Source organism: Corythoichthys intestinalis, chromosome 13 (assembly GCF_030265065.1).
Source record: "Corythoichthys intestinalis isolate RoL2023-P3 chromosome 13, ASM3026506v1, whole genome shotgun sequence".
NCBI classification, from domain to species: Eukaryota; Metazoa; Chordata; class Actinopteri; order Syngnathiformes; family Syngnathidae; genus Corythoichthys; species Corythoichthys intestinalis.
This window is the reverse complement of record NC_080407.1, coordinates 54541673-54554168: the sequence shown is the minus strand read 5'-3', so window position 1 is coordinate 54554168 and position 12496 is coordinate 54541673. Positions and strand designations below refer to the sequence as shown.

Genomic DNA, 12496 nt, shown 5'->3' with positions numbered 1-12496 from the left:
GTCGTTTTTTCACGAAAAAAAGCCTTACTATACATGGTCGTTTTTTCACGAAAAGAAGCCTTACTATACATGGTCGTTTTTTTATAAAAAAGCCTTACTATACGTTTTTTTTTTTTTTTTTTTTTTTTTACAAAAAAAGCTTTTCTATACATGGTCGTTTTTTTACGAAAAAAAAAGCCTTACTATACATGGTCTTTTTTTTTTTTTTTTTTTTTTTACGAAAAAAAGCCTTACTATACATGGTTGTTTTTTTACGAAAAAAAAGCCTTACTATACATGGTCGTTTTTTTACAAAAAAAAGCCTTACTATCCATGGTCGTTTTTTTTTTTTTTTTTACAAAAAAAGCCTTACGAAACATGGCCGTTTTTTTTTTTTTTACAAAAAAGCCTTACTATACATGGTCGTTTTTTTTTTTTTTTTTTTTTTTTTACAAAAAAAGCCTTTCTATACATGGTCGTTTTTTTACGAAAAAAAGCCTTACTATACATGGTCTTTTTTTTTTTTTTTTACAGAAAAAAGCCTTACTATACATGGTCGTTTCTTTTTTATAGAAAAAATGCCTTACTATACATTGTCGTTTTTTTACGAAAAAAAAAACCTTACTATACATGGTCGTTTTTTTCAGAAAAAAAGCCGTACTATACATGGATGTTTTTTATGAAAAAACATCAGAGAAACCCTGACTATACATGGTCGTTTCTTTTTTATGGAAAAAAAGCCTTACTGTACATGGTCGTTTTTTTTTTGGTTTAAAAAAAAAGCCTTCGTATACATGGTTGTTTTTATTTCAAGAAAAAAAACCTTACTATACATGGGCTTTTTTTTTTTTTTACAAAGAAAAAGCCTTACTATACATGGTCTTTTTTTTTTTTTTAAGAAAATTGTTTACTGCAACCATTGAATAAACCACTATCCATCTGAATCCCAAGTTTAATGAGACCCTGGTATATACACAGAAAACAATTTCACCTATCATTTTTTTTGTTTTGCATATAGTATAAAACATATCAGACATGTTGTAAGTCTTCAATTTTTTGCACAAAAGAAAACTTGAAATGGAAACATTTTAGTCATCGGAAATCATCTCAGTAAGAGACGGCGGTGCCTTCAGTGGATGCGCTTGAATCCTTTTCACACTTGCTGTAGTGTTTCTGTAGAGGGAAGCAAGTGATATTCCAGGTCAGACTCATAAAAAGGATTATGGCATGTAAAAACGTGCTTTTACAGCATCGCACCTTCAAGTTGTTGTAGTGCGTCCTGCTTCTGCAGTGCAGCTCTTTGGCCGTACTCTCTTGCAGGTAAAAGACGGAACAGACTTCGCACAAAAAACCTGATTTGGGTTTGACAAACTCGGTACCTGCACGACAACAAAAAATAAACAAATTGGAGAGAAGAATAAACACTAAGTGAACAAATCTTATGTGCTTTTTATACCAAGGGGGTTGTCGGGATCAAAGGACGGCAGTACAAAATCAGTGGGGCGAAACGGAGACTCTGAACGTGGTGGTCTCACCAGCTCTCCTGTCTGTTTGTCTACAGGAAAACATCATCAGTCACTCTAATGGCGAATAAAGACAAGCAGTGTTTCCCGATTTCCTTACCCAGTTTTTGCAGTGAAGCTTGCGAGTGCTGTCCATCAGATAAGGCTTCCTCGTCCTCCAGAGGAATGCCCTGTGGGGACGCTTCTTCGGTCTTTTTCAGGTCCTCGCTGGTCAAGATCCTCTCTGCAATGTGACGTTTCGCAGTTTCTTTTGATTCATATCACATTATCAAATTATCACCAGATAACAATAACTAAACTTTAACTCTGACACTAGTCGTACAAGGACCGAACCACCCGTATCCCCGGTTCTGGTATCTCTTACTCCCGTAGCACGCCCCAAGTGACACGGTCGAACACCAAGTCCACATAACACTGGTTGGGCAAACTCCTGTGCCCCCTTGAGTACCCTGCCAGGTCAGAATAAAGCTCCTCCTGAATCAGATTCAACGTCCCAACGGACCCAACTCTCCGGTACCCCTGAATATACCTTACTCGGGAGGCTGAGAAGTGTGCAACTTCTATAGTTGGAACAAACTCTCCGGTCCACCTATTTTCTTTAATAACGCAGACCGTGGAAGACAGTGGAATTGAGGAGGGCTTCGAAGTATTTGAAGGGAGGTGAGGAACATGGCTCACTTGGACTCAATGTCCCCCACCTCCCCCGGGACAAGTTCTGCTGGAGGTGGGTGTTGAAGCTCTTTCTGACAGGGAATTCTGCCAGACGTTCCCAGGAGACCCGCACAATACGTTTGGGCCTGCCAGGTCTGGCCAGCATCTTCCCTCCGCCATCGGAGCCAACACACCACCAGGTGGTGATTAGTTGATAGCGCCGCCCCTCTCCTCACCCTGAGTGTTCAAAACATGCGGCCGCAAGTCCGATGACACGGTTACAAAGTCGATCATCGAACTGCGGCGTAGGGTGTTCTGGTGCCAAGTGCACATATGGACACCCCTATGTTTCAACATGGTGTTCGTTATGGACAAACCATGATTAGCAAAGAAGTCCAATAACAGATCACCACTCGGGTTCTGATCGGGGGGGGGCTGTTCCTCCCAATCATGCCCCTTCAGGTCTCACTGTCATTGCCCACGTGAGCCCAAAAGGTCCCCAGAGGGGACGCTCTCCAGCACACCCTCCAAGGACTCCAAAAAGGGTAGGTAGTCTGAGCTACTGTTCGCCAAAGTACAGGCGCCAAGCTGGGGGGCAATAAGTATGCCCACACCTGCTCGGCGCCTCTCACCGTGGGCAACTCCAGAGTGGAAGAGAGTCCAACCCCTCTCGAGAGGATTGGTACCAGAACCCAAAGTGTGTGCGGAGGAGGGTCCGATTATATCTAGTCGGAACTTCTCTCAGACCACCACCCTGGTCTGCCAATCCACAGGCACTGTCCCTTATGTCCTGGTGAAGCTGCAGAGGCGTTTCAACCAAGGCATGCCTACACTAGGACGGATAATGGCCTTAAACATTTAATTTAGTATTCTATAAAAAAAGGTTAGGCTACACCAATGTACCTCATGTCCTGGGGTGAAAATGCACCGGAACTCCGTTCCGGCTGACGAGGACAGATGCACTCTGGTTTGGCCCAAATAAGGCTGTAGGTTGTTTCAGCTAATACATGTTTGTGTATGCATTTGAAATTAAGTTTAGACCTACAGTTTGTGGCGTTATGTGTAAGCGATTTGCCAAGACTCCAGCGTCGTAAAGTCGAAATCACTTAAGTCAGGTACGTCGTAACCCGGGGACTAGCTGTATTTTGCTTTATTGTAAAGCACTTGAAGACCTCTCAGTTTTTGTAAAAGGGCAAGATAAATAAATGTGAATTTGTCCCCTCATAAAACTTACCATGATCTGTTCGGCTTTGCTCTTCAACGTGTCCCACCTGGTCCGGTGTCAATGTGCTCGTCACCTGCGATGTGTCGTCTTTCTTGGCGTGTTGTTGTGTCTCGGTCTCCATTTGGGAAGGCTCTTTGATGTCAACCTCTAGCTTGTTTTCACAGCTTGTTGCTTTTACTTCCAAATCAGTTTGTGGTTCCCCAGTCTTTCCTGACCCACAAACTTCTGTGGCACTCATCTCTTCTCGAGTCCGATCCTCCCCCAAAGAATCAACCACTTGGTATTTCGCTTCCTTCTCAACCTCTAGCTTTACGGGAGGCATCCTGTCGGTAACATTTTCCTTTTTTGGACTACTCTGCGTCTTCCTAGTAGCTGTCATGTCCTCCAAAGAGTCCATCACCTCAAATGTTGCTGCTTCTTCATCATCATCAGCTGTGTCCTTTTGTTCTATTTTCATCGTTTTCACACCCTTCATAGGTCTTCCCTTTCTTCCTTTTCTTTTTGGAGCTGGATCCTTAATGTGGTCCTGGATCTCATTGGTGGGTTCCTCTATGACGACAACATTGATTGGTGCTTTTTTCTTTGCAGTTTCAGGTGATGTGCTCGAAGCAGATGTCGTCCTTAAAACAGTATCTTCTTCTTCACTAGCTATGCCTTTCTTAGGCGGTCTTCCTCTTTTTCTGGTAGCCCTCGTGGTGATGCATGCATCCTCTTCCAGAGAGTCTGGGACATATGTTTTGGCAGTTTGCTCTTGTGTCTTTCCACGGGTGCTCCGCCTCCTACCAGACACAGGAGTGTTACTAGAACTGTTAGCTTGTACAGAATCAACCATGAGGTACTTCTCAGGCTCAGGAGTTTTGGCAGTGATATGCTCCTGCTTATCTGGATACTCTTTAGACTCTTGAATCTTAGATGGTTCTGAGAGACCCTGCTCATTGTCTGTGGAAGCTTGCTGATTCTCCTCAGAATCAATCTCCTGGTATGCATCTGCTTCTTCCGCTTTGTCTTTATGTTCAGAGAACGCGGTGTATTCCTTGACATCTCTGACATGACTGTCAAGGTCGACTGAGGGTTGATCCTCAACCACGTCCTTCATTGCTGAGCGGGACTCTGCCATCTGCTCTTTGTCTACATCTTCTTTCATGTCAGTCATCTCCTTTCCTATCTGGATGCTCTGCCTCCTACCAAGCACAGGAGTATTACTAGAATCGACCACGACGAGGTACTTCTCAGGCTCAGGAGTTTTGGCAGTGATGTGCTCCTGCTTCTTTAGAGACCCTTTACACTCTTGAATCATGGATGGTTCTGAAACACTCTGATGATTGTCTGTGGAAGCTCGCTGATCCTCCACAGAATCAATCTCCTGGTATGCATCTAATTCTTCCTCTTTGTCTTTATGTTCCGAGAATGCGGTGTGTTCCTTGACCTCTCTGACATAACTGTCAAGGTTGACTGAGGGTTGATCCTCAACCACGTCCTTGATTGCTGAGCGGGACTCTGCCATGTGCTCTTTGTCTACATCTTCCTTCATGTCAATCATCTCCTTTCCTCTTTGGCTCTCGTTCTGCTCTTCAAGGTTTGGTACGTCAACTGGTGCAGTCTGCTCTTTTTCAGCATTTTCAACTTGACTTTTGTTTCCCTGCTTAGAAACTTCTTGAAGCTCAGAAGGGCCATCTTCTGATAGATCACGTTTCTCATCTGAAAGAGGTTTCTGTTCATCACCCAGTACCATCAGCAAATTCTCTTCTTCGCAAGTCATGCGAGTCTGATGTGTTAGGCATCCCTGGGATGAATCATTTGATTTTTTGGCTTTACTTTGGGCTCTGGTGGAGTGTCTAACAGGTGAAGACACAGTCCCTGAAGAGAGGATCCTTCTTGATGAGCTTCTGGTGGTCCTTGAAGAAGCTGTAGATGATGATTTAGAGTTCTTAGACTCTTTTGAGGCTCTTGTTTTGTTCTGTTTAGAATCGGGAGGGGAACAAGGTCTCTTGGAATGAGAGGGGGCTTCACTGCTGTCCTCCTGGTCACCATCGTCACTGATTTTGACAAAGTCATCAATGTCCAGGGGTTGCTGGTCACAAAGAGCGACATTGTTGTTTTCCACCTGAATGAAGACAACAAAATTCAACATTTTCTAATCATCAACACAGAAATCAAAGACCGATGAGACTACAGGGGCCCACATAAAGCAAATTGTACACATCAATATTATGTTTTGTGCTAAAATGTGAAATTCAGTAGATTCTAAAGCAAGGACTTACCAATGGGTCCTCACGTTCCACAAGGGTTTCATCTTTACCGAGGACCAACGGGTCTTCAACAGGGAGAGCCTCTTCTTTCTGTACAGCTGCCTCATTGTTACTGCCAACTGTAGGCAGTAGGGTCTCATTGTCAACATAGGGTGAAGCTGACAGTGGCCCATCTTCCACCTCTTCCGAAACGTTCTCTTTATCGTCCTGAACCTCAGGAATGGAACATTCTGTTTTCTGACAGTCCTCTTCAGTCGCCATTTCTACACCCTGCGACTCTGACATGAGCCCCGCTATGGGTTGTTCAGAGTACAGAGAGGGAGTGGCTGTAGGCATAGGTTCCACTGACGGTTCGCCTGGAGCTGGTGGGTTGACCTCATTGCTTCTGTCCTCGAAAAGATCTAAGGTAATTTCAGTTGAATCCTGAAGGCGCCGGTTCAGGCTTTCAATGCTAAAATCAAACAAACCTGCAGTTATTCTGTCATGATTTCATGGTAATATAATATTGGAAATCCTTACCTCTCAAACTTTTTAATCGCTTTCCTAGAAAACGAACAAAAATGAGTTTCTGAATATTATGTCGGGTAACGTTGAATACACACACAAACATTTGCATTAATAGAAATGGAAACCAACCATGCGTTGCGGAATCTTGGACTGACTGAAAAATGTTTTGATTCCTCTATCACGTGCGCAACTCCCGACGAGTCTGCCATCTCAACGCATATCTATAGTGGTGAGATCATCATTAAAACGGAGTGACAATACCCATCGTTGGTGCAGATTTGCAATCAGTGATATCTCCGTTTTTGTACCCGGTTGGCCAATGGGAGGAAGTTGACAACCTCAGCATGTCCGGAGATCAAATGTAGAAGAAGTTTAATGATGTCTTTTTTGGAGAAGCCAATCTTTACACAAAGTAGACGCTGGGCCAGGGACTCCACCTCACCAATGCGCTGACAGACACAAAAGCACAGCAGAATCCCTTAAGTCGTACCCACATGCTACCACTGATAGCATGCGTCATAGAAACTCACAGAGTTGCTTAGCTTCATCAGGGACCTGTACATGTTCTCCTGCGAACAGAGGACAAATTAAATGGTCATTGACGCCACATATAAGTTACTCTCGTGCATACCTCGGTGTTTTGAGCAGGCATGGGTTGCAGGACAAAGTGCAGCCCAAGCTGGCGTCCGTTCAACCTAAATGGACCAACATCCAAGTGGTATTGGACGAAGCGGCAGCACGCATCCCAATCACTAAAATGCAAAAAGGCCTGTTGAGAAAGAAAGAGTCGCTATGAGCATGCCTGTCCAAAATCTGTACAACTCTGCAAGGCTGCAGCGTCCTCACCCTCTTCTGGAGCGGCAGCACAATCACATTGTAGTAAAGAGACCGAAGGTCCTTTTGCGAAAAATATGGCCACGCAAGTTTGGCTACATCTTTGTGTCTGAGGCAATCTTCAGGTAAATTTGTCAACATGATTGTTGGCGACGCACCCAGCTGCCTGGCCTCGTTGATGCCGCCTTGGTTTTCGACAGTTAGGAACTCTGCAAAAAGAAGACCAGGCTGGCATTACTTACTCCCGAAATTACACTGGCATCTGTAACAGCGGGATCACGGCTCTCACCGGGGATTATAAACCACGGGTTAGCCGTGGAGAAGAGAAAGGGCTTTGCCTTCATTGTCATGTAAAATGGGCACTTGGTCAATTCAGGGATGCCAAATGGACATGTCTCAAAGGTTGCCCCGGCAAATGCCAAATCAGGCATGGCTTCATTCGAACACATTTGTGCTGTAGAGAGATGAAAGTGTACCCATCATTTTACATTCTTATAATGGCCGTCTGTCCTAAGTAGGAATGTGCCGGTATAGGATTTTGACGGTATAATGACTGTAAGCAAAAACACCGCGGTTTCACGGTATCACAATTATAGCTCTAAAGAGCAAGAGACAGAGCGTGTGTGTATGACTCGTATCATTATTTACACATTATATATATATATATATATATACACATACCCACACACACCCACGCACTCTATCAACACAGAAAGTCGCCAGGAAGAAAAACCACCACATGCTGTATTATAAAAATGTTATTTTGAACAGATGTTTAAAATGGCGGAAGACTTTACACAAGAAGGCTAATGGTAGAGAGGAAACTAGTTAGCCATCTTGGCATGCTAACTGGCCACGTTATCTGCCTCGTATTTTTTGCCACGTGATAAAATGGATTTTGCCATGTGGCATTTTTTTGCCATGTGGCAAAATGGATTTTGCCATGTGGGTGTTTTTTTTTGGCATGTGGCAGTTTATTTTTGCCATGTGGCATTTTTGGGCACGTAGCAAAATGGATTTTGCCATGTGGCAAAATAGATTTGTGGCATTTTTTTTTGGCCGTGTGGCAAAATGGATTTTGCCGAGTGGCATTTTTTTTGCCATGTGGTAAAATGGATTTTACCATGTGGCATTTTTTATGCCATGTGGCAAAATGGATTTTGCCGTGTGGCATTTCTTTGGGCCGTGTGGCAAAATGGATTTTACCATGTGGCATTTTTTAATTTGCCATGTGGCATTTTTTTGACATGTGGTATTTTTTTGCCCAGTGGCAAAATGGATTTTGCCATGTGGCATTTTTTTGCCATGTAGTAATTTTTTTACCAGTGGCAAAATGGATTTTGCCATGTGGCATTTTTTTTGCCATGTGGCAAAATGGATTTTGCCATGTGGCAGTTTTTTTTGCCATATGGCAGTTTATTTTTGCTATGTGGCATTTTTGGGCACGTAGCAAAATGGATTTTGCCATGTGGCATTTTTTGCCATGTGGCAAAATGGATTTGTGGCATTTTTTTTTTGCCATGTGGCGAAATGGATTTTGCCATGTGACATTTTATTGCCATGTGGCAAAATGGATTTTACCATGTGGCATTTTTTATGCCATGTGGCAAAATGGATTTTGCCGTGTGGCATTTTTTTGTCACGTGGCAAAATGGATTTTACCATGTGGCATTTTTTAATTTGCAATGTGGCATTTTTTTGCCATGTGGTATTTTTTTGCCCAGTGGCAAAATGGATTTTGCCCTGTGGCATTTTTTTGCCATGTGGCAAAATGGATTTTGCCGTGTGGTATTTTTTTTGCCATGTGGCAAAATGGATTTTGCCATGTGACATTCTTTTGATATGTGGCATTTTTGATCAAATCCTTTTTGCCACGTGGCAAAAAATACCACGTGAAACCTTGAAACCGGTAACCGGCACATGCCTAGTTCTGAGAAACTTACATGCGACTGGAACACCTTCAGGGATGTCCAGCCTGTATATGCTATAGGCAGGACATTGATGGTGAAGATTGTACCAAACTCCTAGGCGATCAGCAGAAATGTCAGACTCAAATTCAACAAAGACCTGCAACAAACAATTCGAACATCAATGACTTTTTCGTTTACATCTAAATGTAGCGTTCCTACACAAAACTTGCCTTGTCGTGGAGCGGCAAAAACATTTTGACACTGCCAATCTTTTGCAAGGCTTTACGGAGACTGGCCGTCTCGCTCGGTGTGACGCCTTGGATGAAGATGGTTCTGGAGCGTTTCTTCCCCACACACTGAGGGTCAGATCCAAGTTCAAAACGTGGGTCATTACAAAAATGACTGATTTACTTACATAAGGGCTCCATATCATCAGCCATTTATAGAAGCCTGCCTGGAATTTAAACATCAGATTAACATCTAAATTGAACTTATATTGCACATAGTGAGTGATTTTGTTATGACTGTTTACCGGCCACATGGGGACTTTATCTCTCAGGACACGCACGTCCAACCCCTGTTCTTTGAGAGTCAGCATTTCAGCTTCCCGGGAATTAAAGGCAGCAAACGCCTTCTCCTGTCTCGTCACCTGAACAAGTGCCTGAGACAAAGGTTTTCAAAGCTTCTCAGTGGCATTTCAAAAGAGACTTTTCATGTCTGGAGCTTAGGTCCATACCATCCTTGATTGAGGAAGAACATAGATCATTTCAACTGAGGAATCGACGCCAAACGACTTGACTAACTGGATAATGTCTTGCACGCAGTAGCTGCGCTCATCAAAGGGCAGCTTGGAGATCAACAACTGCGTCTGCTTTCCCTCAAACTGCAAAGACAAAATAATGATGACTGCTTGGTTGTCAACTTACCGAAAGTCAAAATGTCTGGTAAGACCTTACTATTAGAGATGTCCCGATCGATCGGCATCCCGTCCGATCACGCCATTTTCAAAGTATCGGAATCGGCGAAAAAATATCGGACATGCCTTTTTTTTAATATACAGTATATATATATTTTTTAATTAAATCCTTTTCCAATTGTATTTAACGTTACAGACATAATATGTTACACTCATCCAGAGTCTTTAGTTTTGGCTTAAGGTAGGGATATCAAATTTATCCCGATAATGGCGGTAATTAATTCTTTTAAAAATGTATCACGTTAAAATATTTAATGCAATTAATGCATGCGCTGCACAACCCACTCACGCCTTGTCGCGCTCAATCTGTAATGGCGCCGTTTTACCTATATAGAGAGCTAAAAGGCAGCGTAAAATGAGTAGAGTGAAATTTGGAAGCCTTTGGAGCCTTTTTTTAATTGGCTAAAGCCTTACAATCACTCTCCCTACGATTAGAAATATCGTGGGAAGCAATGTGGGGAAGCAAGGTAGTAATTGATCTTTTCTTAACACCCTATGTTATTTCCCATTGCAGAGAATATATATCAATTGGTAGCACTACGCACAGTCATGGTTCCACTTCCCATCATGCATTTGGGCACAGCTAGAGTATCATTTACTGAAAGCTCAACAAATACACTAGATGGCAATATTTAGTCACAATATACAAAGTCACAAGTCTTTCTATCCGTGGATCCTTCTCACAGAAAGAATGTTAATAATGTAAACGCCATCTTGAGGATTTATTGTCATAATAAAGAAATACAGTACTTATGTACTGTATGTTGAATGTATATATTCATCTGAGTTTTATTCATTTTTTTCTTAATGCATTGCCAAAATGTATATGATCGGGAAAAATTATCGGGAATTAGAGATGTCCCGATCCGATATCTGGATCGGATGCCGATATGGGCAAAAAAATGCGTATCGGTATCGGATCGGCCAACACGGAAAAATTCCGATCCAGTTTTTTTGAAAGTCCGGTCCGGCTTTTCCAGTGCACCGACTTACATAATCCATTCCAGTTTTTGCTTTGGTTTCCCTAATATCCGGTCCGCATTTTACGCACACCTTCAACACACTACTTTACCGTCTCCCAATTGACTGAGAGACTATCGGTAAAAATGTCAGCTGCGTGGGATTATTTCACTTTAAAGGACGACAAAGATGAAGAGGCAGAGTGCAACACATGCCACAATAAAGTCAAGCGTGGTGGTAAAGCTGTAAGAAGTGTTAATACAACCAAACTAATCAAGCATTTATTGAAATAGCACCACAAACAGTACAAGGAGTATGAACACTGGCAGAAACTTTTGCTTTGCGTGACAAACTGGCACTTGACAGTCCCAAAGCCCAGGGAAGAGTCATTGCCGAAGGAATCATTCTGGATGACGAGCCATTATCTCTCGTGAGTAAAGTGGGATTTAGACGCATCGGGCAGACTTTTTTCCAAAAATATGTATTCATATATTTATATTAAAGCGATGTATGTATGTATGTACTTTTCCAGTGTTATTTCACTGTGTAAATGCATTTATAATTATAAAAATATGTAGAGTATTTAAACATTGAGAAACGTTTTTTTCTCCCAACTCGAGGAGATTAGAATAAATGTCAAATCCACTATACACCTGTTAGAACACACATGCAAATATGAAATATATAAATGTTTATTGAATATCCATCTTACAGTCTTGTTTAACTGGGAGAATTTGTTACAAAAAACAGGCTATAATTTGTTATCATTATGCATATATGCACTGGCGTCACCAAAAGTGATCACACAAAACGTAACGACGCATCGCTCCCGAGTCCTCACAAATAAAGCATAAAATTTTGTTTTTTTCGGGCTCGTGCCTACAAATAAAACATAAAATTTTGGGTTTTTTCGGGCTGGGCAAGCAAATCAAAGGGAGTAATAGTTAATAGTTTGAGGTTGTTTGTGTGTTTTGCTTTTTTTTAAAGACAGTTTACAATATTATTAGCATGTTTTACTGTCTGAATATGTCATTTCTGTTTGTTATTTATAATGTTTTGTGTTTATCATTTAATAAACAGGTCAGTTTCTTCTTACCAACCATTATGTGTTATTCCAACTCACCTAATTCAGCTGGCAAGTTGTTATCAAGACTACTAAAACCCTTTTCAACATGAGTCTGACAACTAAGTAAGGAGGCTAAATAACCTTAAACTTTAATACATGCTCAGAGAGGCCGGTATCGGCCAGTATCGGTATCGGATCGGAAGTGCAAACCAATATCGGTATCGGATCGGAAGTGCCAAAACTTAGATCGGGACATCCCTATCGGGAATGATTGAAATTGAATCGGGAACAAAAAAAAAGCAATCAGATCGGGAAGTATCGGGATCGGCAGATACTCAAACTAAAACGATTGGGATCGGATCGGGAGCAAAAAAAACATGATCGGAATAACCCTATCGGGAATGATTGGAACTGAATCGAGAGCAAAAAAAAAAAAAAAAAGCAATCGGATCGGAAAATATCGGGATCGGCAGATACTCAAACTAATACGATCGGGATCGGATCGGGAGCAAAAAAACATGATCGGAACAACCCTACTTACTATTTTATTATAGAGGTCGGGGCGTCTGAGCTCCGCTGCAACAGATCAGAATTGAGATTTGAATATTCATGAGTA

General features: G+C 42.0%; 1 protein-coding gene across 2 annotated transcripts in view; it reads right to left on the bottom strand.

The window, feature by feature from the left end:
- Nucleotides 1-861: 861 nt before the first annotated feature.
- The window catches only part of LOC130928919 (uncharacterized), a 45086-nt gene continuing 33451 nt past the window's right edge, over nt 862-12496 (bottom strand). For both annotated transcript variants that reach the window (XM_057855740.1, XM_057855741.1), the window contains exons 42-60: nt 12422-12456; nt 9615-9761; nt 9411-9539; nt 9294-9332; nt 9109-9234; nt 8912-9035; nt 7258-7422; nt 6981-7177; nt 6766-6903; nt 6665-6703; nt 6443-6583; nt 6264-6355; nt 6147-6170; nt 5640-6078; nt 3388-5482; nt 1603-1725; nt 1436-1534; nt 1237-1358; nt 862-1152 (exon numbers count right to left, since the gene is read on the bottom strand). In XM_057855740.1, coding sequence (XP_057711723.1) covers nt 1087-1152; nt 1237-1358; nt 1436-1534; nt 1603-1725; nt 3388-5482; nt 5640-6078; nt 6147-6170; nt 6264-6355; nt 6443-6583; nt 6665-6703; nt 6766-6903; nt 6981-7177; nt 7258-7422; nt 8912-9035; nt 9109-9234; nt 9294-9332; nt 9411-9539; nt 9615-9761; nt 12422-12456 — 4340 coding nt within the window. In that variant the 3' untranslated portion in view covers nt 862-1086. The remainder of the gene's footprint in view (nt 1153-1236; nt 1359-1435; nt 1535-1602; nt 1726-3387; nt 5483-5639; nt 6079-6146; nt 6171-6263; nt 6356-6442; nt 6584-6664; nt 6704-6765; nt 6904-6980; nt 7178-7257; nt 7423-8911; nt 9036-9108; nt 9235-9293; nt 9333-9410; nt 9540-9614; nt 9762-12421; nt 12457-12496) is intronic.